The following is a 27,561-nucleotide window of genomic DNA, read 5'->3' on the forward strand; positions in this document are numbered from 1 at the left end:
TTGATTTGGGTTGACTAGCAGCAGGCTCTACTTAAATCAGTGGGTCATTTAACTTGCAGGCTTTATGAACATATTTCTGATCTTGACTCTCAACCAAACCCAGAAACAACAGCAGAACAGTCAAATTGATGAACTAATAGCCGGAGGATTTTGGCTATTGTCTGGAGGCACACCCGTTTGAATCCCATCAAGGCAACTGAAGAACTTAAATTCAAGTAATCAGATAAATCCAGAATAAAAATGCTGGCATAAATATTGATAACAGTAAAAGTACTGGATTGTTGAAGATCCAGGGAAGAAAATCTGCCATCCTTGCTCAGTCTGTCATTCCAGACAACAATGTGCTGACTCTGAAATGGTTCAGCAAAGGTCACTGTTCAGGATGGAGTTTAGGATCCACATCCACATCCCATCACTGCATAAAAGGCCAGAATGATTAGGGGTTGATAAGCAGGAGGGCAGCAAGCAAGCGAAGAAGATTAGTTCCAATTTGTGTTAGGGTCTAATCTCCTGGGGCTGAGAGATCACAACCATCAGCCAAAAAAAATCTCTCAAAATGCCTTGTGGCTTGCCCATTTAGCTCCTTACATGATCTATTCCCCTTGGGTGCAAGAGTTAAAAATGATTCTGAGTTCTTCCTTCAACCCAATTACGTCTCCATGGATATTGAAAACTAAAGCCAATTCATGAGTTTTATGATATAATAATATTTTGTCCCCAAGGGTATTTAAGTGGTTTTTATCATCTTGAATTAGTAACTTTTTTCTTCAGGCTATTTCATTATTTGGAGATGTATTTAATTTTCCTGCAATTTTTAAAGGAATTGCTATTTTCCAACTAAAACAACGAGACAGTTTATCCTGAAAATTCAGCCCTCAAGTTTTTTAGGTCAAGTTCTTGCTCACATTATCTGTCAAAAAAAAAAGCTTCAAAGAAAATAGACTACCAGAATACAATAAGCTCACTTCCAAAAAGCATGGGCTACAAACACAAATTATTTCATTTGGAATTCCAGTCTCTCAGATTTTCACCTCTTAAATTGAATGAGTCTTAACCAACCAAAAATCACTTCCAAGCAGAAAAGTAGGGATGGAGTTAAACAAAAGGCTTCAAGGACAAGGCAGGGAGAATAATTAACTTTTTGCCTCTTGAACAAACCATAACAAATTTTTTTCCAGACAAGTGAGAAATCCATCTACCACATTTTGAAATAAATATTAGGTTCCTTATTTGCCTTTGAGAATACAGCTCTATTTTCCACCCTCTTCTCTAACGATAAGGACTGTTGTCAGAAATAGTGCAATTGCAAGAGAAAAAACATTAACAGGTTTGCAAATTATGGTATTGGTAGTACATTAAATGACATCTTTGAACATGGAGCATCATTATCTTATACGGATGTTGCAAATGCAGTCATTTCTCTGCTTCCAGGAAACCCAGTAAAACAAAATTATTAGCATTATTAGGAAATAGAGAACAAGTCTCATTGGTGGTGGAAGAAATTTGGCAGGCAAATTGGAGGTATACAGTCAGCCAAATTTTCAGTTTGTGATTAAACGATGATGAAAAAATATTGCTTAGTTGGGTAGTTCATCAGCATATACTCATTTTCTAACTTTGAACATTAATAAAATTTACTATGTTTGCAGTTTTAACTGAGGATTTCAACGCTAGTTAACTACTGTATTTTGACTAACAGCTGAAATAGAACAGCAGTTTCGGTGTTTATTTTACTAAAAACACAAATTAAATTATTAATGTACAAACAATGAATGGATTTCAGAATAAAAGCACCTTCCATTTGACTGTAAATATGATAGTAATTGATAAATATGAGAAGCCCATGCAAGTGTGCTAATTATTTCAGAAATGCTCAATAAATTAGGGCTTGAATTACGTAGTAAATAATTCATTGTGACTACTTATTGACCAAGACCAGGTCCTTGTGGAGCTGTGCTTTCTCCAAGATACGTGCAGGTGAGTAGCACAATATGTCCGTAGCTCATGCACTGTTGAAAATGCCTCCAACAAGAGATTCTGTGTTCATGCCTCACTGATCATGCTCAAAGAGGAGGATTGGAGCATAGGCAGAATTTTAAAGAATGGCGCAACTTTGTACAAGGCACAATAGCCTGCAGATGCTGGAATCTGGAGCAACACACAACCTGCTGGAGGAACAGCAGGTCAAGCAGCATCTGTGGAGGAGGGAAATGAGTCCTGAGGCAGAGTTTTGAGCTGAAACATTGACAATTCTTTCCCCCTCCACAGATGCTGCTCAACCCACTGCTCCCCCAGCAGATTCTTTGCTGCTTAAATTTGTACCCATGGTTACAGCTCAGATGCAGTGCCTTCCACGCACACACACTAAATAGCATCTGACTCTATTCTCTGACCCTCCTCATCCTCCTCCTACCCACTCCCCCCCCACCCCACTGTAGAACTGGCGAGTCGAGAGACAGAAAAAAAAATGCTGCAATTTATTATTAAAGAAGTAGCAAAGCACACAGAATTGAGCAGAGTTAACATAGATCTATGAAAGAGGAAGCATGTTTGTAAATCTGCTGGAATATTTGGAGGATGTAAACTCACCAGAGCCTTGCTTTCATCTTCTTATTAAACTGACTGGGACCCTGTTTCACGTCCATTCACATTTAAACTCAGTGCTCCCTTTAAACTCAACTGCTTCACTGGAAAATTCATGAATGTGTAACATCTTAAAAAAAAGTGAATTAAAAGTGTGTTGGGGTTTCACAGTCATCCAAAAATCCAGAAAGTCTGCCAGTCTGGCACCAGCAAAATCCCAAGGTGCCGGACTATCAGACATTTACTGGATTCTCAGGGCCTCGTACAACTTCTGAACTTATGAATTTACCAGAATAAAAATGAAGAATGCGATTACATAGCATTCAGAGTTAATTAGATGAGCAAAATTACTTGTTAATAATCTTGTTGGTTTGTTAGAAATATCACATCCCCTTGAGAGATTAAGTGTGACACGTGTTCTATGTGACAGCTTAAACTTTAATGATAAGAATATGTATACTTTTTCTTGATTTTTGCCACATTTTATCTTTGAAATTTTATGTAAGTCACAAATAAATAATGAATACTGTGGTACAGTTTAATGTAGTCTTTTAGAGAAACAAAAAGATTTGTACAGGTTCACCATTCCTATGTAGTAGAACTGAAAAATTCACTAATGTGCATCACTGCCACTGCATTCTGCTAACGTAATAACACAAGAAAAACAGTTCTACTGTTACTTCCAGAACTAAGCTGATTCAATAGGCAAATGATTTTGTATCAGATTAAGACAGAAAATTAGAAATTTACAAAGCCAGCAACTAAAATGAATCTTGCTGATTCTTTCCACGCTTCCATAATATCGTGAGTTGAGCAGTTAGAAGAGTAAATTGTGTTGTGTAGCACTTATTGTTTAAGGAACCACACAGCTAACCCAACAGTCAGGAATGCACACAACTTTCCAATGCCCATCTTAGTAATGGAGCTTGCACAAATGCCACAATTGGCAACTTTCAGATTACCTGCTGGAACATCCACCGAGGATTCAAGAAATGTCGGGCATGGCAACAAACCCTTAAGGGAACCATCACAGCCTTAGACCATCGGGCAAGTTGCTAAGATGGAGGACAACAGGGAAGAGGAGGAAATAGTCAGAAGTGGTGGAACACAACAGATGGGAAGCTACAAATACATTGGCCTCTTCTGCACAAAACCCACATGATTACTAATTCATCAGCAATATCTGAACCTCCCTCTTCACCAATCTTGCCTTCGCTCCATTGCTTTTCATTACATTCTCCTCATTTTGATGTCATAAAACTAAAACCGTTTAGGTATTTGTCATCCCAATCCAATTTAATAAATTAAAACTTTGTCAGGCACACAATTTAAATCACCTTTATTTCTTTGTGTGACTCTGTGTGCTGATGTCCCTCCTTGTACTCCCACAAGGTGGTCCCCTAGTGGCTCCAGCTTGGGTCCTGGCCTTCAGTGAAGGAATCAGAGTTTTAGAAACACGGAAAATTTATGGCACAAGAGTCAAACACTAGTCAAAAAATAAGGCTACTCAACCTAATCCCACCTTCTAGCACCAGGCTTGCATTCCTATAGGTAACAGATCAAATACTTTTTAAATATGATGAGGGTTTCTGCCTCTATCACTCTTTCAGGCAGCAAGTTCCAGAACCCAAGCACTCTCTGGGTGAAAAAAAAATTCCTATCTCTCCTCTAATCATTTTACCATTTAATTTACATCTATTTTTAACTATTCCTATTTTATATAAGCCCCTCAATTTTATATGCCTCATTTAAGTTTCTCCTCACACTCCTCTGCAGAGGAGACTGCAGATAGCTGTGGAGAGCAAAGTTAAACTGCTCTGGACCCAGAGAAAGTTGCCTCAGATTGTATCACCTGAGCTGGCAAGTGGAAAGCTGATGCACCCCGAGTTCTGAGGGGTAATGCTGAATATTGTCATACTGAGAGAGGACAGCAGGCTTGTCCTTCACAGAGCTTCAGTCACTTGCCCAGTGGGACCTCATGAATCCGAGTAATCTGCTGGAGGACAGATTGATGGACTATTGATGCCTTGGAGCCTTTTTGAATGGGGATATTCAAAGCCATAAAAGTAGCAGCCTACATTTGCAAGGCAACATTCAGACCTTTGAAGGAAGCTGTATGTGCTGCAAGGAAAGCTTGCTATAAGCCACAGACATTACAAAAGGTGGGTTCTAGAGGGGTGTTGATGGAGGTGACCACTTGTTCCTTGCTGAAAACTGAGGGCAGTGAAGAATTGTCACTGTTGGACTCCTCCATGCAGTAAATGGGCTGAATTACAAACATTTCTTAAATGTTTAGTAAGAACACCTCTCATTCTTCTAAGCTATAATGAGTAAAGTCCAAACCTGTTTAATCTTTCATCATAGTACGGATGTGCACTGTGATCCCCTTGCCTATTTTCAGGAGTTAGCCAATCTTAATCATAGTGTAAAAAGTACAATATTTTGTAAATCTTACATCTATGCTGCCAAGACATGGTGTTGTCTAGATAAAAGGCAAACAGAGTGCATCCAATTTCCCCCATCATTAATTTAAATGAAAGAAGCATTGGACAGGCTGTTTTCCAGGGTTGATTTTCATTCTAAGTCAATTGCCTTATGGTGGTCCAGATAATTGTGCTTTCCGAATTACTTGTACAGTTAAACTAATTGCATTTAAAACAGAAACTGTTGGAAATACGCAGGTGGTCAGGGCTACTCATTCCCATGAAGTTCCAGAATCTCTCTTTTCTGTCGAAGGCATTGTGAGAAAAACAAATGTTTAACCTTGGCATTCAACCTCTTCACTTCTTGCTGTTAGTCTGCTGAACATTTGCATTTATTTCTGGTTTTTATTTCAGATTTCCAACATCTGTAATTTGTTTTTGCTTTATGAATTTAAAACACATTCAATTGTTCTTACATTACAAGCTGCCATCAGCTGAGGGCACATAAAAATCAAATTGTTAGATGTTCTCAGTTACAAAATTAGGTAACGAAAGCATCAATTTGATAAACGCAACAATACAGCAGAAAAGTCACAATTAAGCAATAAGAAACACTGCTTAAGTAATCAAGTAAAAGCAAGAGTGCCTTATAATTTCAACAACAAACTATTTATAGCATCTTTAATACAAAAAAATGTTCCAAGGTGTTTCAGTCCACCATAATCAGACAGAATTAAGGGTTAAGGCAAGCATGAAAACATTAGGTGTGACTTAAAAACTTAGCCACAAGAGTTGTTTGATGAGAGTTTGATGAAGGATGAGAGTTTGATGAAGGATGAGAGTTTGAGAGGTTTCCATATTGTTGGACCAGAGCAGTTGACTGCACTAATGATGCAGAGGAGGAAAGACAGATTCACTAAGATCAGAATCAGAGGAATGGAGAGTTCAGTGAAGGGACTGACAAAGGTATGCAGGGGCAAGGAAATTAAGGAATTTGAACATGAGAGTAAGAATTTAAATTGGAACTGGGATTGCATGTTGGTCAGCAAATGCTGGGATGATGATCAAACAGTATTGTGCAGCATAAGTGAACTGAAGGAAGTGAAAGGTGAAGAACATCAAGTAGAGGGCAACAGTCCAATGGAACAGTCAGATCCGGCTGCAGAAAAGGAAGGGGCGGGGATTCCAGCAGTTGATGAGCAGTGATTTCCTTTCAAAGCTTGGGATGTTGGTCATCAAGTCCAAAGGATTTGTTGACCTTCAACCCCATTAATCTTCATAGCACCTTTTTTTTTCTAATATTGAAGATTGATTTAAATTTCTCCCTCTCTATTGCCGATTATCTATATTATTGAGATGCATTTAGTGCTTTTGACTGTCCAACCCAAAATAACTATTTAGAATCACTTTTTTTTCCTATTTCCCTTTATTAATTGCCAGGCACATCCTCTAGCATTCCCTTTAGCTATTCTCTTCCTTTTCATATGACAGAGATGTATAGTTTTGGGAGCACGAGTCAATGTAAATTGGAATATCAAGACTGTAAACCATGTGCCCGTCTGTGTCAATGAGTGGAGGGACGGATGGGCAAGGGTACAGGGTTTCTCTTAGGACCGGCAGTTGATGTCTTCAACTATACAAATGCTCAGCTGAAGGAATTTACAACTCATCCAAGTCGGAATACCAAGCAAAGGATATACAAATGTGTTAGGTCTGAAATATGATTGTGGATCCACCACCAGTAATATACTCTACCACAAGAAATGTAAGTGGGCCTGGATGTAAACAGACTTTGATTCTCTGCAGCCAGTATTTTCAATCCCACCCAACACATAAATGACCACTCCACTCATCCCTACTTTTCAATATGTTGTCAGTAGCAAAACATTTGCTGGTGTTCCTTACATAAATGCTGCAAGTTGCTCTGATCTCTTGGCTGAAAGCTACATTTGAGTCCTTCACGTTTTACTAAATTCTCAAAGGGCAGCTCCATCGCAGGGCTTAGAGAGAAACATGATGCAGCTGTATTCTCTCACCCTGTTGATGGAGGAGAGTAGTAAGTACAGAACTACTCATCCTGCTTTATCAAGATCTTCACAGTCTGTAGCAATGTAAAATACCCAAACATACTTTAATCTGGTTCTCGCTAAGTCACAATCAAACACTTGCGAAAAATTTTGCAGGTATTGAAAAGTGGGATAAAGGGATTGCAAACAAATATAATAGAATGCAACTAACCAAACACAATGGGCAGCACAGCTAGGTCCGAACACAGTCTCACAGTAATATTTTTCTGGATAATATTTATATCGAAAATACATAGAAAAATTTAGGTCATTGTAAAAATCAATTCAAGGTTCATACTTATTATTCATACTGATGATATTCTTCCCAGTAATCAACACTGATTAGTTTGTAACACTACAAAAATTATCACCAAAACTGGTAATCATTACATCTAGACATTAATGATTACACATTGATGGTTTAAAATCATTCTGGCATTTGCCTTCTACTCATGATAAAATATGGGACACTGTGGCACAGCATTAGTGAAACCTTAACATCATCTCTCTCTCCCTCCAAGTTGTTCTGTGGAAAGCACAGCTCTTGAATGCTCTCCTGGGAGAATCCACCATCATGAAGTGCTTTGAGAGGTTGGTCATGGCTCGCATCAACTCCAGCCTCCTAGACAACCTGGACCCATTGCAATTCGCCTATCGGCGAAACAGGTCTACAGTGGATGCCATCTCCCTGGCCCTACACTCAGCACTGGAGCATCTGAACAGTAAAGACACAGACGTTAGACTATTGTTTATTGACTACAGCTCTGCCTTCAATACAATAATTCCAAGCAAGCTTTTCACCAAACTCCGAGACCTAGGACTCAGCACCTCCCTCTGTAACTGGATCCTTGACTTTCTAACAAACAGACTGCAATCAGTGAGGATAGGCAGCAATACCTCTGACACGATTATTCTCAACACTAGTACCCTACAAGGCTGTGTCCTCAGCCCTCTACTCTACTCCCTGTACACTCATGACTGTGTGGCCAGATTCTGCTCTAACTCCATCTACAAGTTTGCAGATGATACCACTGTTGTAGGCCATATCACAAACAGCGATGAGTCGGAGTACAGGAAGAAGATAGAGAGCTTAGTGGAATGGTGTCATGACAACCACCTTTCCCTCAATGTCAACAAAACAAAAGAGCTGGTCATTGACTTCAGGAGAGGGGGCGGTGTACATGCACCTGTCTACATCAATGGTGCTGAGGTCGAGAGGGTTGAGAGCTTCAAGTTCCTGGGAGTGAACATCACCAGCAGGCGGTCCTGGTCAAATCATGTAGGTGCCACAGCCAAGAAAGCTCACCAGTGCTTCTACTTCCTCAGGAGGCTAAGGAAATTTGGTTTGTCCCCTTTGACTCTCACCAACTTTTACTGATGCACCATAGAAAGCATCCTACCTGGATGTATCATGGCTTGGTACGGCAACTGATCCGCCCAGGACCGCAAGAAACTGCAGAGTTGTGGACACCGCCCAGCACATCACAGACACCAGCCTCCCCTCCTTGGACTCTTGTCTTCATCTCTCGCTGTCTTGGTGAAGCAGCCAGCATAATCAAAGACCCCACCCACCCGGGACGTTCTTTCTTCTTTCCTCTTCCATCAGGTAGAAGATACAGGAGCCTGAGGGCATGTACCACCAGAGTTAAGGACAGCTTCTACCCCACCATGATAAGACTATTGAACGGTTCCCTTATACAATGAGATGGACTCTGACCTCACGATCTACCTTGTTGTGACCTTGCACCTTATTGCACTGCATTTTCTCTGTAGCTGTGACACTTTGTACTGTTATTGTTTTTACCTGTACTACATCAATGCACTCTGTACTAACTCAATGTAATTGCACTGTGTAATGAATTGACCTGTACGATTGGTTTGTAAGACAAGCTTTTCACTGTACCTCGGTACAAGTGACAATAATAAACCAATAAAGACTGAAGTTGGAGTAGATATTTAGCTCTAGGTGTACTGTCCAGTTATCTTCCCTTTCCAAGTCAATACAACACTGGCTAGGATGTTTGTGGTCTCAGTTAACTTTTCAACACATAGGATCTTTGCTAAGTTTGTTTTTCATATTTAATGAAGTCAAACTATGGGGCAAGCCACAAAATGAAACACAGGGGACATAGTTTTGAACTTTTTTGTTCATTGCTGCTTTTAAAATGGGAACATTTTAATAGATAACTTTGTCACAATGATAAACAAAACTTTCTACCAATTAACGTCACTTTATCAGCAGTGCAAATTCACACAACCTTTTAATTTCTGTCACACAGAATTATATTCATCTGAAATTAGAAAAGCCAATATAAACTGACCGTTCATGTTTTATATGTGCTTGCTTATTTATCCTATCAAGCTCACAGCTATGATATACCACAGATGTCATAAACTTTGGTCCAATGGGAGCCTAAATGGATCTTGAGATGTCACTTGCTATAAACAAGATAGCACGAACGCTATTTCCTTTTCCAACCACAGAATCCTTGTAATGAGTGCCAGAACGAAAGTCATTCCCATGCGAAGATATCAGCAGACCGACTTCAAAATGAATTAGAATAGCCCGGGAACAGCAAAAACTCAAGGTACACAGACAGATGGAAAAATAGTTCCTTTACACATGAGAAAAGCTAGCCCCTTTACTAAAATACTCATTTTCTTTGGCGTACATCATGTTTTGAATTACAGAATAACCCCACACTGGGAGTTTGTTCAAACTAAATACTTCTCTGGTTTAATGAAGCTACGAAAGTCTACTTCCTATCAGCGCCACTGTTGCCATTAAATGCAGAATGCTTATTTCACAAGATCTCAAACTTTAACACTTGACACACATCAGCAAAAATGACTGTTCTGCTGGAGGTTTAACACATTAATGATTAAAAAAAAAGCAGCCTTTGCAGTAAACTCAGATGTAATGTTCTGTAACAAATGGTTTTCAGATCACAACACACAGCTAGCACATGTGCAGCATGTTTGGGAAGTCTGTCGGGCACTTTTTAAAATCTTGATCAAAGTACAAAAATTCACTTACTTATCAGCAGTATGGAAGAAACCAAAAAGAAATTATAGTTTATAGATTATTTGTCAAAATGTTGCAACTTACAAAATTAACTAAAAAATAAATGCAGTAAAATACTTGCACAACATCACTGCAGCAGAAAGGAAAGAAGGAAACTTTAGCAACAGAATGCTTTCTGCAGCCTGAGTAAAATTCAAGTAGTATTACTTACCTAAATATGGGTTTTTGTAGGTGCTTCTTCTTGATGGTAACGCATTCATCCATTTAAAGGAGAAAATTCTACTCCTCACAGGAAGTAGTTCTGGAACAGCCCGTGAAGAATCTGGAGAGTTGTTCTCAACTAATCCACAGTAGAGAGCAGAGAGATTGGTCTCTTGTGCTGGGGAAGCCTCTCTCTCTAACAACTGAGCAATAAGGCCATAGAGGCCACATCACACAGGCATGTCTGTGCAGTACCAAATAACACTCTACAAAGCAGGAGTCATGTTAAGGGAAGAGTCTCTTATGCAAAGTGTAAGAAAAGTCTGACATTTTGCCAGCTGTCATCCAGGTATAAAATCTAACAGATTATTAAAACTATACAAAACATTTCATGCTTATCTCAGATAAGATACAGCACAGAAAATAATTCCCTCAAAGCGGAAAAGGGCAAAGACAGGGAAGCTGTTCACAACCAGCCTGGATAACTTTTCTTAAGTAACTGTTAATGAGAGTTTTAATATTTTCTGGGGGGTGCTTGGAAGGAAGTATGTCTTGTAACAAGAAAGAACACTCCACAGACTAAGGATGATAAAAAAAAGTCTGCAATGCAGACTGGCTTACATTCCAATAAGAACAGCAGTTTTGGAAATACTATCATTTAATTATCTGGTGCCTATTCATCATAGATGATGTGTAGATGGAGCACTCCAAATTAAAAGCACAATTTGGCCAACAAAATCTCACCAGACAAATAACTTGAAATGCAACAACGCCAAATGTGTTTTTTGTTCAATTTATAGTTCAATACTTTTATTTCATTTGGAGTATTACAATAAACTGAAAAGACAGATGTTTGTTCAATAAATGAAGTTCAATAAACACAATGTAGAATCAAAATTAACTTGCATTTCTATAGCACCTTAAGCATGGTAATATGTATCAAGCCACTTCCAGAGGTTATGTCAAACACATAAGAGAATTTATCTAACCTAATGTTCTCTTATATGAGAAAAAGCAAGCTACAGGGCAAAAATGTTTTAAAAAGGAAGCTACAACCTAGCATCTAAAAGAATAGCCTTCAGTAGTGGAACAATAAAAACCTTTTCTTATGTACATTCACCCTTATCAAACTCCATAATCACCTCCAACAACCATATTCATTTCACTGCAATTTCTTGTAGCATTATCTCCTTGCACACAGGACCAATCAGCAAATGCATTGATAAGTATGGGAAATTCTAAAGGTCTCTTGAACCATGGGATCTTTGGAAAATGGCAACTTAATTTTGAACATGGCAAGTAATGTGCATTTTTTTAAAAAATCAAGGTATAGTGATATTTAAAGGAAGATTCCCTAGAGATATCTGACCGTCTACTTTTGGAAAACCTACACAGATCCTATCAGCCCTCTGGATAAAACACTTGTCAAGAGTGCCACGGGTTCCATAGAACATACAGAATATAGAACAGTACAGCATAGGAACAGGCCCTTTGGCACATGATGTACTGAACATGATGCCAAATTAAACTAAATCTCTTCTGCCTGCATATGATCCATCTCTCTCTATTCCCTGTATATTTATGTGTCTATCTAAAAGCCTCTTAAACACCATTATCATAAGTTCTTCCACCACTACCCAGGCAGCTTGTTCCAGGCACCTATCACTGTGTAAAAAAAAACTGGCCTCGCACATCTCCCTTAAACATTTCTCCTCTCACCTTAAGTGCATGCCCTAGATTCACTGGATTTTCATCATTCATTGCTGACCATCTAAGGGTAGTGACAGTGCCACTTTGCTGGAAATGAATTGAAATTTTATGTTGGAAATTCCCATACATTCCAATCTTTGCTGAGTTAAAAAGAGAACAGCATTGAAAATGACCTCAATATGTTAGGATCAGGGAAAATAATTATCAATTAGGTAAAAACTAATCTTCAACAGGACGAAGTCCCCTTAAGATTTAACAACATTATTATTGGTGAGTGCGCCATCATCAACATCTTGTGGCAATTACCATTGATCACATGCTCATAAAGATCAATCAGAAGTACCACGCTATAAAAGCAGAAAAGAGACTGAGTTTCTTGCAATAACTGGCTCACTTCATCCCTCACAAAGCCTTTCCCATCTACATGACATAAGTCTGTGATGGAATACTCTACACTTGCCTGAATAGGTGAAGCTCCAACCACATTCAAGTTGTTCAGTCATATCCAGGATAATGACACCCGTTGATGGGCACTCAGTTCACCATACTAAATATTCAATCCCTCCACTATGGCACACGGAGGTGCCATCTACAAAATTCACTGCAGCATCTCACCAAAGTTACTGAAATGGCATCTTCCAAAATAGCAACCACCATCACCTAGACTGATTAAAAACAACAAAGCACATGGAAACAGGACTCCCTGAAAGATTTATTTCGTGTCACTCATTATCCTGCCTTGGAAATATAACACTCATACATCATCTTTGGATCTACATAATGAGCTCCTCACCCAACAAGTACCTTTATCACACAGGCAGCAGCAGTTCAAGGAGGAATTTCACTTTCTCTAGGACATAGACGGATAGACCTTAAAGAATGGCATTGCCCTCATCCTGTAAGTGAACAACAATACTCCTTTCTCTTCCTTGGTGGCCTGCGATCCCAGCCGGAGAGCAAGTGCAGGGATTTAGCTGAAGAGAAAATAGTAGCAACTTCCATGCTTAGATAGGCTACTGACTCTCACTGCATATTCCCACAGTCAGCAGGGTGAAGTACCAGACAGATGCTAGTGCCTATTGAACTCTAGCTTGGCAATGATTAACACTGTAGGGAGAGCAAGGGTGACAACCAAAGGAAAATAGGTATGCTAATATACTAAATTGCTGCAAGAGATCAGTGGTATGCTGGCAACTGTCTCTTACACCCTCAAAGCAATTAGGAGAGTTAGCCAAAAGTAATTCATGAACACGAATGTGAAAGGATTTTATGAACGTTCTGACCCCACAGACAGGAAAGCTGTAGATCTTGTTATCCACTAAATGAATTGATCAATCTAAGATTACTTAAAACCATGCCAATTTCCCTCACTACATTTCAAAGAGCAAATGGTTAAGGGTGCTTTTGACCTTCTCATCTGTGGTTTGATGTGGGAAGAAGGCAAAAGAACTTTAAGAAAAAAGTTATGATAAAACTCCGATAATCTGCTATCCAACTATTCAGAAATCCTGATGGTTTGGCATCTGACTCACAAGGCGATGTTTGGCATGCTCCCTTTCAAGTCACTGGATCCCCCACTTCATTTCCATTCTCTGAGGCCCCAGTTCTAATGTTCCCTTTCAACTCACCGGTTACCACCCTCCCTTTCGAATCAGTGGGGCGCAGGTTCCCACGCTTCCTTTAAGCTCTAGCTGCTGTGCTCTCTTTCAATTTACCAGAGCCCCGATTTCCACATTCCCTTTCCGGGTTCACTAGAAAGTTCATTATAATATTGTGCAAGTCTAAAAAAAGTGATTTGAAAGCATGTTAATGTATTAATAAAATAACATCCAATAGTCCAGAAAATCTGGCAGTCTGGCACCTCCAAAGTCCTGAGTGTACCGGATTACTGTAGTGTTACTGTATCTAAAATCAAAATACTGCAGGTGCTGAAAATTTGTAATGGCAACAAAAAGATACCAGAAACTCTCAGTAGATCAGATAGCATCTGTGAAGAAAGAAAAAAGAGTTAGCATTTCAGTCAAAGAAAGGCAATCAATCTGAAACATTATCTCTGTTTCAATCTCCACAGATACTGCATGATCTGCTGAGATTTTCCATAATTTCTTGTTTTTACTTTTCAAAAAAATAGGCTACATTGAACATCAAGGTGGCAGGGCAGGGGAATCAATTACATAACATCCTGTTGATTTGGGACTGTTAACAAGCAGTTAAAATAGAGAACAATTTCACTCTGCACTCTTCCTGTTGGTCTATATTTTATTGCCACGAGTTTTGGCAGCAGATGAGCCTTCTGGAAGACTCCGCAACATCTTCATTTGTAACCACTAACTGGGTTCCTATAATCCTTAAAATTTCAATCCCCAGCTGATAAGAGCCAGTGAGACCTTAATCTGCATAATCAGTGGCTTATTACCATTGATAACAAGTGGGTATCACTCATATCAGAAGTATATCAAAAAATATACTTCAAACAGAAGGGGAACCAATATCCTCATCAGGAGGTTTGCTAGTGCTAGTTGGGAGGGTTTAAACTAGCATGGCTGGGGGGTGGGGGGGGGGGGGGGGAACCAGCCCAGTAGGTCAGCAAGTGGAAGGATTGAGGGGAAGGTAGAGGTTAGGTCAAGTAAGGCCAAAAAGGAAGGACGGGCAGGGCCAGTTTAGTGAACATGGTGTGGATGATGGGCTGAAGTCTATTTACTTCAGTGCAAGGAGTATTACAGGCAAGGGACTTGGGTCCTGGACTTGTACGTGGAACGAGGATGTTGCAGCCATTACAGAGACTTGATTGAGAGAATGGCAGGACTGGCAACTCAACATTCCGGGACTCAGGTGTTTCAGATGCAACAGAGGGGTATGTAAAAGAGGTGGGGGAGTTGAACTACTGATCATGGAGAATGTCACTGGGAGGTGACATCTAGAGGGTTCATCTAGTGAGCCAATATAGGTAGAGCTAAGGACAAAAAAGGTGCAACCACTATGATAGGGTGATACTATAGGCCCTCCCAATAGCCATGGGAGATAGAGGAACAGTATGCAGGCAAGCTAATGGAAAGATGTAAAAAGTAACAGGGTATATGTAGTGGGTGACTTCAAATTTCCCCAGTATTGACTGAGAGACTGCCTTAATGCCAGTCACTTAGATGGGGCAGAATTTATTAGGTGCATCCAGAAGGTTTTCTTCACATGGTATATTGTTTGTGATTTGGGCGAAAATGTAGATTGGGCAAATTAGTCAGTTTGCAGACGACACAAAAATTGGTGGAACTGTGGATAGTGAAGAAGGTTGCCTAAGGATTCAGCTGGACATAGAAATGACTGATGGAATTTAATCTGGATAAGGGTCAGATGTTGCACTTTGGGAAGTCAAATGCAAGAGGAAAGTGTACAGGACCCTTCAGACCATTGGTGTATAGAGGGATATTGGGATGCAAGTCCATAGCTCCCTGAAAGTGACAACACAAGTAGATAGGGCGGTAAAGGTGGTGTAATCGGTCAGTGTGTTGTATATAAAAGTTGGGAAATGTTGCAGCTGTATTAAACTTTGGTTAGGCCACTTTTGGAGTATTATGTGCAGTTCTTGTTGCCACATTACAGGATGGATGTGGAGGCTTTGGAGAGGGTGCAGAAGCAATTCACCAGGATGTTACCTTGATTTTAATGAGGTTAGACAAACTTGAATTGTTTTCTCTGGAACATTGGAGGCTAAGGGTCAACCTGATAGAAGTACATAAAATTATGAGAGGAATAGATAGAGTTGATAGTCCCCAGTGTGGAAATGTCAAATACAAGAGGGCATAGTTTAAGGTTAGAAGGATAAAATTCAAAGGAGATTTGAAGCAATTTTTTTTTAGGAAAGTCAGAGAGTGGTATGTGCCTGGAACACATCGCTAGCGGAAGTGGTGGAAGCAAATTCAATAACAACAACATTTAAGAGGCATTTAGACAGACTCATTAACAGGTGGGGGATGGATGGAGACCACGTGCACTCAGATGGTATTAGTTCAGACTGGCATCATGGTCAGCACAGACACCATGGGCCAAAGGGCCTGTACTGTTTTATGTTCTTTGATCCTTTGGAGCATTGATGTACAGAGGGATCTTGGGGTGCAGTTCCATAACTTCCTGAAAGTGACAATACAAGTGGATAGGACGGTAAAGGCAGCACGTAGCATGCTTGCCTTCATCAGTCAGGGCGTTGAGGATAAAAGTTAGGAAGTTGTTTTGCAGCTGTTTAAAACTTTGGTTAAGCCACAATTGGAGTGCCTCGACAGCCAACCTAGATGAGTATGTCACCACCATCACGGACTTTATCAGCAAGTGTGTATGTAGAGGACTGTGTACCAAAGAGGACAATCTGGATGTTCCTAAACTGGAAACCATGGATGAACTGGGAAATCTACTCTCTACTCCCTACTCCCCCCTCCCATCAGGTAGAAGATACAAAAGCCTGAAAGCACGTACCACCAGGCTAAAGGACAGCTTTTATCCCGCTGTTGTAAGACTATTGAATGGGCCTCTGGTATGACAAGATGGACTCTTGACCTCACCATCTACCTTGTTAATGGACTTGCACCTTATTGTCTATCTGCATTTTCTCTGTAACTCTGACACTATTTTACATTCTGTTATCATTTTTTCCCTTCTATTATCTCAATGCACTGATGTGATGAAATGCAAAATAAGTTTTTCCACTGTATCTCAGTACATGTGACAATAATAAACAATTGACCAATTTATTGTGTGCATTTGTCACCACATTACAAGAAATGACGTGGCTACAGAAGGAGGTTCACCAGGATGTTGCCTGGATTGGAGAGTACTAGCAATAAGGAGAGGCTGGACAAACTTGGATTTCTTTTCTGGGAGCTCTGGAGACTGAGGGCCACCTGACAGAAGCACATAAAACTATGAGAGGCATAGATGGGGTAGACAGAGTTGTTTTCCCAGGGTAGAAATGTCAAATACTGGTGGACTTAGGTTTAAGGTAAGAGGGGGAAAGTTTAAAGGAGATATGCAAGACAAGTTTTTTTTTGAAATATACACAGAGTAGTAGGTGTCTGGAATGTGCTACCAGCAGAGGCGGTAGAAGCAGATATGATAGCAATGTTTAGCCAGACAGATGAACAGGCAGAGAATAAAAGGATATGGATCGTGTGCAGGCAGATGGGATTAGTTAGGTTGGCATCATGGTCAGTGCAGACATTGTGGGCCAAAGGGCCTGTTCCTGTGCTGTATTGTTCTATGTTCTATTAACAAGATTTTCTTCAAAATGTCTGATTGTGATGCTTCTGGCAGATTTTTCATTCCATTATATCCAAACGTATTTGAATAGAGAACAGGGGAGAAAAGGGGTGCAATATTGGCTGTGATTTGTACCAGAATTGTCAATTCCACACAAAGTATAAACTTTGCACACTGAAGTTCAATATGTTAATTTTATTCAAATTTTTTCCCTCTATAACAGTAGCTCTCATGCTACTACATTAGAGAGCATGGTGTCATTGTGTCAAGTTATTGAATGAGTAGCTGTAACCCTGGATTATTGAACCAGAGACAGGAACTCAAATTCCACCAAGGCGGCTAGGGAATTAATGTTCAACCTATTAAATAAACTTGGAATGTAAAGCTACTATCAATAGTGGTAATCATTAGCAAATCTGCTATCAGCCCTCTCCAGTCTATATATGACCATAGGCCATCAGTGTTGTTAAATCTTTAATGTCTTAAGTGGATGAGCAAGTATTGTGGTTGACATCTCACGAGTGACTAAAAGTCACTAATATTAGTACAAAAAGATTACATCAAATTTAGCAAGGACTTGCATTAATTTGGAAAAACTTATGTAAGGAGTAATAATGACAAAACTACAAGTTATTGCTTTAAATGAGGCTTACAACATCACCTAACAAAATAGATCTTGAAAACATTCCACAAAGAATAAGGCATTTTAAAATAATTATTATAGACACTCAGTAAATTTGTTAGCTGTTATAATATCAAATAATTAACGATCGACAGTTGTTGCCTTGTAGACAACTAATAACAATTAGAAAGGGAAAATATATTTTCTGCATGCAAGAATCATACAAAATTTAATAGAATTGACTCAAACTTAATGCTTCATAGAGAGACGCCTTGTCATGTTTGCAGGCTTATTATTCTTAATTATTTTTTATTCTTAATATTCTGATTTCAGTAAAAGCTTGAATAATATTTTTGTATTGAGGCAGAGATGAAGTAAACAGGAATTTGCTATGATCACTATTAAGCGTCTGGCATGTTTGCCCTTAGTCCTGAGTTTCTACATCAAAGAATGGAAAAACATACAATTTCACTTGAATGGCTGCAGCCTATTTTTGTCAAGAAGCAGGCTAAAACATATATTGCGTCAGTAAAGTCATGGGTGGGAAAACTACAGCATTTCCAGGAACTAGCTGTAAATATATATTTTATATCTGATGAACTACATCTAGAATAAAATAAACATAGATGAAAGGTCATTGAAACAGTGAAATTATGCAGCATTTACTGGACCAGAACTTCAAATGTTAGGAATAAAAGTGCAAGTAAATTATTCTGTTTGTGTATTAAGAACTTATTGCTTTAGTCCATGTATCATATAAACAGGTCAGTCACAAACAGCCACCAGGACATATCCATTCCAGAGTTTCTATTTAAAACCTTCATATTCTGTTAGTTCAACTGTGGTACATTTTGTGCCCATCACAATTTGCTATAATTATTACTGGACTGCAACTTCTTGCAATCAGACATTTTGGGGAAAAATATAAAACTGGCAAATCCCAGCTTCAGAAAAGGGTATAAAAATGAACACAAACCTTTGTAAATTAGCCTTTAGGTTACCAAACATCATTAAATCTGGCTCACTTCTGCTGTGTATGCCACGTGCATGGATGTGTTCATGTGCACGAACCTGTTAATCACTGGATGACTTGCCTTATAAGCAGATGAACTTTACCAGCTAGATATACAAAGGAGATTTCTTTTTTAAGTCCTAGATGGTCCCAGCTGGCAGGGGTTGGTGGTGGTGGTGGTGGTGTTGTTGGTGATGGTGGGGGTGGTGGAAACAAGTGAGGCGGCATGGGAACTGCTGTGCAGGACTGGTTAGTTTTAAAACTAACTCTTGTTACTGCTGAAAAGAGGAAAGTGAATGGGAGTCAAGGGGATATTTAGTTTGGCCACAGTCTACCACTTACAAAATACTGTGAAATTACTCATCTTGGCTACTCTGAAATCATTTCCTAATGCATGACCTCCATCACCAAGTACAATAGCAGTACATGTATGGAACCACCACTTCCAGAAAGTTTCTCTCCAACTCACACAGTATCACTGGTCCTTTATTGTCACTGGCTGTACATCCCAACACTTCCAACCCAATTGCACTATGGAGGTATTTCGTTACCACTTTCTCAAGGGCAATACAATGTGGGCTACTCAATGCTGACAAAGCTAATTGAGTCCGCATTCTGCGAGTAAATTAAGAAAAGAGAAGAAAGAATTACAAATCAAATTTAATGTTCATAATTCTTCTTGGAAAGGCAGAGTGCACAATTGCAAACTGATTCTAATAAGTATTTGGAACCTATGGACATAACTGCCTCTTTAATTGCAGCTTTGAATCATATCTGTCAGATTGAGAAGTTATGGAGACACAAGAGACTGCAGATGCTGGAATCTGGAGCAACACACAATCTGCTGAAAGAACTCAGTGGGTCAGGCAGCATCTGTGGGAGGAAAGGAATTGTCGATGCTTTGGGTCAAAATCCTTCATCAGGACTCAAAGATTGTGAAGTAAGTTGTGTCCTGTGGGGTTGCCTGCTGGGCAGTATGGACTTGTCAAGTTAAAAGCATATTTGGGGGCTAGAGAAAGTCATATAATACCAATCTGAGTTTATTCAAGTACCTCCTGTTTCAGTGAACTGCCTCTACTACCAGAAACAGCCAAAATATTCAAATTGTGGTGATTTGCAGTGGGAAGAGGCTGGTAGATTAATCTTCACGATTATAACTTCCACACCTTCCCTATTCCTACCAGACAGGTCTATAACCAGGGAGTTATATTCAAAGACTCAAATTATTTGTTAGGTATCCATCTGAAAGTGGCATTCTCATTATCCTCACCCTGCCTCCATCCTACCTCTCTTTCTTCACTCCCCCTCTTTGAATGCAAGGGGAATGTGATCCCTATATTTGCCCCTCGTTGCACAGAAACTGCACTAGTCCAGGCACAGAAGCCAATCTCAGAAAAGTTTATCACTAATCCTGAATCTCTGATCTTGGTGTTGCCTCGCCAATCTAGGAAATCCCACCTTTTTCCACAATCTATTCTCTGTAGAGAAACTCCATATGTCCCGGGGTAAATTAAAGTGGGTGATAGCTCAATACATTTAGTCTCTGGTACCTATGTCCTTGCCTTTTAGACCACAGAACAGATATTCTCAAGGTAAGAAAATGCTATACCTGGTTACAGTCATATCTGCAGGAAGAGTAGCAGGCAACTGTAGCTATAACAACAAAGCCCAAATAGCTGAACAGTAAAGGCTGTTTATGACTCACGTACACAGAAATTGACTGAAAGTTCAATATCCCAGAATAACTTAAGAGAAACAGGACTCTGTAAACATACAAGATGCAAGAAGAGACAGCGGGGGATGTACATTTGTTAGTTTAACCATGTCTATTCTTTTTTGACTGCCTTGGTTTTTGACTACCCACAAGTCTATAATATTTCTTGATAGACTGGACACATACTACACAGGAGAGAGAAAAGAACTGAAAGTCTGTTTGCCTAGGCTAGGGGAAAATGGGGAGTACAAACCTCAGTGGCAGATCAAAAGGGAAGCTCCAAGCTCCAAAGGAGAAGACAAGGGAGGCTTTACCTTAAAAGTAAGACCTCTCACCCACAAGGCACTACAGCTAGGGAAGTGAGCAGGTCAGTTACCAGAAGATGCTGACAGATGAACAACTGTGACGGAAGTTGGAGTCAGGGAATTATGATTTGGTCAGTCACCAGAAGTCATGCCTCATCAAATAATCAATGAATTGACCCCCAAGACAATCTTGAGTAGGCAGGGATCAGCTTGTAGCACAGAGAGGTAGAGAGAAATAGAGGATATTGTCAGGTTAGCGATTACATTGAACTTTACTGAAATCTTTCATCCACAAGTAAAAGTACCTCACAAGATAAGGAAGTCATTCACTAAATCCCTTGTCAGGGCTTTTGCACAATTGGAAGTAATTCAATTTCAAGCTCATTGTAAACATAGTAGGCAGGAGGAAAGACCAGTCCTCCATACAGTATTGAAGTACTTCTCAGGTGTGACCGTGTACAGGACTGAGGTAATACCAAAATATCAGTACCAATATCAGTTTACAAGCAATTAATTTCCCCTATTACAACAGATTTATTACAAATTTCAGTCTCTCTTAGTGTTGCTCACTTCCGTAAGTGACTTGTGTTAGCCAATGAGCTCTTAGTGCCCAATACTCAACTATCTGCAATCTCAACTGCATATTGTGATATAGAAATTCTATTGCTTTGTATCTATTTTCAGGCACAAAATGAGCACTCAAACATAAAAAATGTGATTCACACACCATGTGCAGAAAATGCAATGGCTGCCATGTCACATGAAACTGTACTATAGACATGGACAATATATTACTACACAGTCCCTGATCTGGGTGTCAATAAGACTTGACTCGTATGATATGGCAGAGCTTCCACTGCCCTGAGATCCGCACATACCTGCAAGTTAGACCATATGGTTTATTCCAGCTGTAGGACTCACTCCCACTTCATTGGTGTGGCTCAGCCCAGCGTAGACTCTCTCAGTGTAAACAGCCAGTCAACGTAAAGGCTCTGACAACTGATAAGGCCTGCCTCCAAGACTCACTGGCTATCAAAATGGTCACTTTTATAAATTAAAAACTCTTTCAACTTCACAAACATTCATGGGACCAGTTAAAACTACAAACAATTTAATTAATGATATTTAAAAGTTAAAAGTAAACATGCACACTTTAAAACATCTAACATATCTTAAGTAAATCAAATAAGAAGATCTACTTACATTTCTCCCACTTTACTTGCACCAGGTTAACCTGATGTGGATTCTCCAGCCTGACATCTGGGAAAAGGGTAGGAGTTTACATGGTTTTGTTGCACCGAGTCCACCAGCACAGTGCAGATGCCCCATGGCCACAGTAACGTCCCCTTTGAAACTGTCCAATTATAAGCAACTGTTCTGGCAGAAGATCTAAACTGTGATAGAATTACTCAAACTCATGGTGCTACCTGGAAGGATGGATCTTTCAATGCTGCCTTTGGAAGGGCTATTCCATTACTTAGAGTTTTGATGCTGATCTAACATTTGAGATTGCTGGTGAATATCTCTGACGGTGTAAACATAACTTTGGCTCTCAAGAAAAAAATGATTTTGCTGTTGCTAGTTTATCTTTGGCTGCTTTCTGTAAAGTTGTGGGTAGTCTGATCGAGCTGCTTAGGGGAAGGAAAGAGGAGGAGAAGCATCAAGGTGGACAGGAGAAGAGCAAGAGCAGCTTGCAATGGAGGAGGAGGAGGAGGAGGAGGAGGAGGAGGAGGAGGAGGAGGAGGAGGAGGAGGAGGAGGAGGAGGAGGAGGAGAAAAGCACTGTACAGACGGCCCTATCCACAATGGCTGTACAAGGATCACTTCCCCTTCAGGATCTTCTCAGGAAAGAAATAACTCAGGCACTTCTGATTCACAAAGGAGGCTGTCATTGAAATATGTCACCTACTGTCACGTTGAGTCTTCTACTAGGTATGGCCAACAGCCTACAGAACTGCCAAAATACTGTGCCTTTTAACTTTCAGGTTGCAGCAGGTGACATCAGTAGGAGTTATTATTTGCTTCAGTGGTCAGCAGGGCACTACTGCTGGAGGAAAAAAATAATAAATACATATTTGTATAACTTCTTGTACATTTCTTTGAGAACTCTTTAGCCAATCAAGTATACTTGCTGTTCTATGTAAGGAAACTCCCACAAACAGGAATGGAGTATCAGCCAGGTAATCTCTTTTACGGAAATGTTGATTAAGGGCTACGTATGGGCCAGGATATGGGGAATAATGCTCTTGCTGTTCTAAATAATGCTGTTAGATATTTATGTTCACCTCAGAGAGCATTCAGGATCTCAGTTTTATGCCTCATCCAAAAAACACTATCTTCTGACGGTGCATCAGGACCCAGCTGTTAGATTCATCATAAGAGTGGGCCCTTTTGAGCACTGGTGCAAACTGTTAGACTGTTGCATCTGTCAGCAGCAAGGGCCTTGCTTCTGTCAAACAATGTTTATTTGCTCAGATGCACATGGAAAACAGACACAAAGGGCCAACCAGCCAGTGGCCACAAAAACTTGGCATGAAGTTGACAAGTAAACAATCTCATGATAGCACGACAACGCAATCTTTGTGAAATTGCATACACAGCTTTTCAGATAATGACAACAAGATTCCCCACAAAAAGTTCAACATCATGGACATAAATGACATTTTCAAGCACTTGTCCACAATCCACCCAATAGGAAACCTGAATTCTTGGAAACCAGCGAAACATCCAAACACTCAAATTGTCCTTGGTGAGTTTAGCAACATGTTATCAACTAGAGATACAACACCACCATTAAACTTGGGGAATCAGTGGAAACTTGGGAGGACGTGAACCAGTTGAACCAGATTCACAGGCCCAAACTCCTTCAATGGTAGATGCTGGAAACAATAGTGCAACCCAGATCTCAACTTTGTCAGCAACAGCATCATACTACTAAATGGCAAAATGGACGTGGATGCAATCCTTTGCTCTCAACATCAATTTATCCTGATCTAGCTGTAACACCAATTTGATACTATTCTGCATCTGTAACAAAACAATCTACCACAAGGAAATACAGTATATTGTGAAAACCCTCTGCTTAATAGCAACACAATCAACCAATATACACAAGTACACACAAGAGCATCTACGTTAATAAATGGTGATATTTGTAAATAATACTGAAATAGTGAATAGTGTCAACAAAAGAGCTGGTCATTGATTTCAGGAAAGGGGGCAGTGTACATGCACCTGTCTACATCAACGATGCTGTGATCGAGAGGGTTGAGCACTTCAAGTTCCTGGGAATGAACATCACCAACAGCCGGTCCTGGTCAAATCACATAGATGCCACGGCCAAGAAAGCTCACCAGTGCCTCTACTTCCTCAGGAAGCTAAAGAAATTTGGTTTTTCCCCTTAGACTCTCACCAACTTTTATCGACGCACCATAGAAAGCATCCTATCTAGATGCATCACGGCTTGGTATGGCAACTGCTCTGCCTAGGACCGCAAGAAACTGCAGAGAGTTGTAGACACAGCCCAACGCATCACGGACACCAGCCTCCCCTCCTTGGACTCTGTCTTTACCTCTCGCTGTCTTGGTAAAGCAGCCAGCATAATCAAAGACCCCACCCACCCAGGTCATTCTCTCTTCTCTCCTCTTCCATCAGGTAGAAGATATAAGAGCCTGAGGGCATATACCACCAGACTTAAGGACAGCTTCTACCCCACTGTGATAAGACTATTGAACAGTTCCCTTATACCATGAGATGGACTCTGACCTCACGATCTACCTTGTTGTGACTTTGCAACTTATTGCACTGCACTTTCTCTGTAGCTGTGACACTTTACTCTGTACTGTTATTGTTTTTACCTGTACTACATCAATGCACCTTGTACTAACCCAATGTAACTGCACTGTGTAATGAATTGACCTGTACGATCGGTATGCAAGACAAGTTTATCACTGTACCTCGGTACAAGTGACAATAATAAACCAATACCGATCTGATAGCAATGCGGTTGCCCAGATTGGTGGCCACACTTAATTGCCTGAAATGACAACCAATCAACCTCAACCCAATCCAGGAAAGAGACAGGTCAGCTCTCCCACTTACAAAACTGTGACACAAAGAGCTGAACATCAAATGGAACAGTATCCACTGGACTCTCTGCACACACCAGTTTATCTTTGAATGCCCTGGACTGTACAGGTCTCTTTCAAGATCAGTATTGGAAAGATGAGAAGGAAAGTCAGCACAAAAAAAATAAGAGCAATTGAAATCTTGTAATTACAAAATCAGGAGTGCACAGTGTCACGGTCAAGACCTCTGCCATTGCCCTGAGCTGTTACAGCACTAATTATGCTTGCGCAGTCAGGGAACTCTCTTCCCGGGTTAGGAAAATGGAGCTGGGGCTGAGTGACAGCTGATCATCACAGGCTAACTTAAACCAACATGAACTGCTTGTACATCCACATTGGAGTTACATGCAAAGCCATGACCAGCCAAAGCAGAGAGGAAGTTGCAGACAGAGGACACCATATCCTCTGCGCAGCAACAGCACAGTTTAAGACCTTCAAGGTTATCCATTTCTCCTCTGCCCACACAGCAAACCTTGAAAGTCTTAAACTGTTTTAGTCGAGAGGGACAAGGGTGATACAAAACTCAAGATGTGCAACCATAGCAAGAGGTAGACCGTGTTTTTGATCTGCTCACTGCTTGTGGATAGCCCTTAAAATTACTTTTTAAGGTTTTGTTGATGCCAAATTGCTAGTATTGAAATGTGGATGGAAAGATTACTTTGGAAAAAGAAGAAGACTGAAGCAGAATAATTGCCCATGGTTATTCCAGATATCAGCACGTTGCTTTGTATTCCTCCCTGCCAAACTGCATCCTCCCCCACCCCCCTTTAGATTCATATGCCAACTGGCACCAAAGCATTCAGCACATGAACACTTATGCCTGTTTTATAAGCCAGAGTGCAGGAGTAGAGAAGGGTCAAGTTATGTAGAGCATTGGTTCTGACATAGGGTACCCAGTTAGCATGCAGTGCTCTATATTTAAAAGAACAGAGGGCAGTTGGAAATACATTGTTTTGGGTAGGAGTGTCACCATGGACAGTTGTAGCCATAATTGACTAAAAGAAAACAGTGAACAGGCATAAATGTTTTTATTTTGCTGGTTATTAGGTGGAATAAGTGGTGCATGACAGAGGTTGGTGCTGGAATGAAAGCAAGTTTTGAAGTGGACGTAATGGGGCTGCAAGGTTTATTTGAGTGGGCAAAGATCTGGCAAATGGAATATAATGTGGGAAAATGTATAATTCCCCATTTTGACAAGAAAAAAAAGAGGCATTTTACCTAAATGATGAGATTGCAGAGCGATCTGGTTCCACGTACATGGTTTGCAAAATGCTGCTGCACAGATACAGCAAATAATTAGGAATGTAAGCAGAATGTTATCATTTATGATTTGTGGAATTGAAAACTAAAGTAGAAAAGCTATACTTCAGTTAAAAAAAAGGCAGAGCTGAGACCACAGCCAGAGTGCTGAGTATAGGATTGGTCTTCTTGTATAAAGAAGGATGTCACAGTATTGGAAGCAGTTCAGAAAGTTGATAAGGCTAATTTTGAGAATGGGAGAGTTGTCTTAAGTGAAAGCGAACAGGCTAGCCTCGTATCCCCTAGAGTTTAGAAGAGTGATCAGCAAATTGTTTGAGAAATATTTGATGCAGAGGGGTCTTAACAGGGTGGAATGTGGTGAGGACGTTTCCTCATGGGAAAATCTAGAACTAGGGGGTCATTGTTTAAAATGAAGGGCTTTCCCATTTAAACCAGAGATTAAATGAATTTTTTTCTCTCTTCAAAAGGCAGTGGAAGCAACGTCTGATTATTTTTAAGCCAAAGGTAGATGAGCAAGGGAGTAGTGTCACCTTGGGTAGATGGTGATGCAGAATTAAGGTCACAATTAATTCAACCATGATCATATAAAATGGCAGAGTAGGTCTGAAGGATCAAATTGCCTACTCATGCTCCAAATTCATATTTTTGTACAATTGTGCAAGAAGATGCAAGGGAGCAAAGAGAAAGCCAGGAGCAGATTAGTTCTAAATTGATTTAGCAGAGAACCTATGGCCTCTGTAAACCTTGCATTGAGTTGAGAGCTCAAGCAAACTTTTGGTTCAACTAATCTATGGCCTAGGACGTGTATTTATCTACTTATGTACTTCATCTATGCCCCAGAAACTGTATCAATCTACCCATGTACTTCATCTATCTCTATCAGTATATCCTTCTTATTCTGTTCTTCCTCATGATTATTCAACTTTCCCTTTAATACTTTAGTGCATTTCACTTCAATTACACCTTGTGGAAGAATGCTTCAAATTCTTACCTTTTTAGATCAGGAAATCCCTCCTGATTTCTTAGTGATCTTTCTATTTATGACCTTGTCTACAAGTGGAACTATTTCTTTTGTGCCCATTCCACCAAATTCAAATCAGGTCTATGTTTCTCGATGTGTGTCAATAACTTCTATTTTGATCTTCCATGCATTTTACTTCCAATGGGCTCTGATGCATGTTTTAACGTAGGAGGGTCGCAATTATTTTACCATACATTTGTTCACATGCTCTTTCAATGCAAAATTACCAAGTGGATCAGTGATCCACAT

The 27,561-nt window shown here is 40.0% G+C and overlaps 1 protein-coding gene across 3 annotated transcripts in view; it reads right to left on the bottom strand.

Moving 5' to 3' along the window:
- pde1a (phosphodiesterase 1A, calmodulin-dependent) overlaps positions 1 to 27,561 on the bottom strand; it is a 411,318-nt gene that overhangs the window by 213,557 nt on the left and 170,200 nt on the right. Inside the window, exon 1 of one of the 3 annotated variants that reach the window (XM_052023516.1) lies at positions 10,309 to 10,377. The exons of the other annotated variants lie outside the window; for them this stretch is intronic. Within the exon in view, the coding sequence (XP_051879476.1) occupies positions 10,309 to 10,361 (53 nt within the window). The 5' untranslated portion in view covers positions 10,362 to 10,377. Of the gene's footprint in view, positions 1 to 10,308; positions 10,378 to 27,561 lie in introns of those variants that run through there. 3 annotated transcript variants of the gene reach the window in all.

Source organism: Pristis pectinata, chromosome 1, assembly GCF_009764475.1.
Source record: "Pristis pectinata isolate sPriPec2 chromosome 1, sPriPec2.1.pri, whole genome shotgun sequence".
NCBI classification, from domain to species: Eukaryota; Metazoa; Chordata; class Chondrichthyes; order Rhinopristiformes; family Pristidae; genus Pristis; species Pristis pectinata.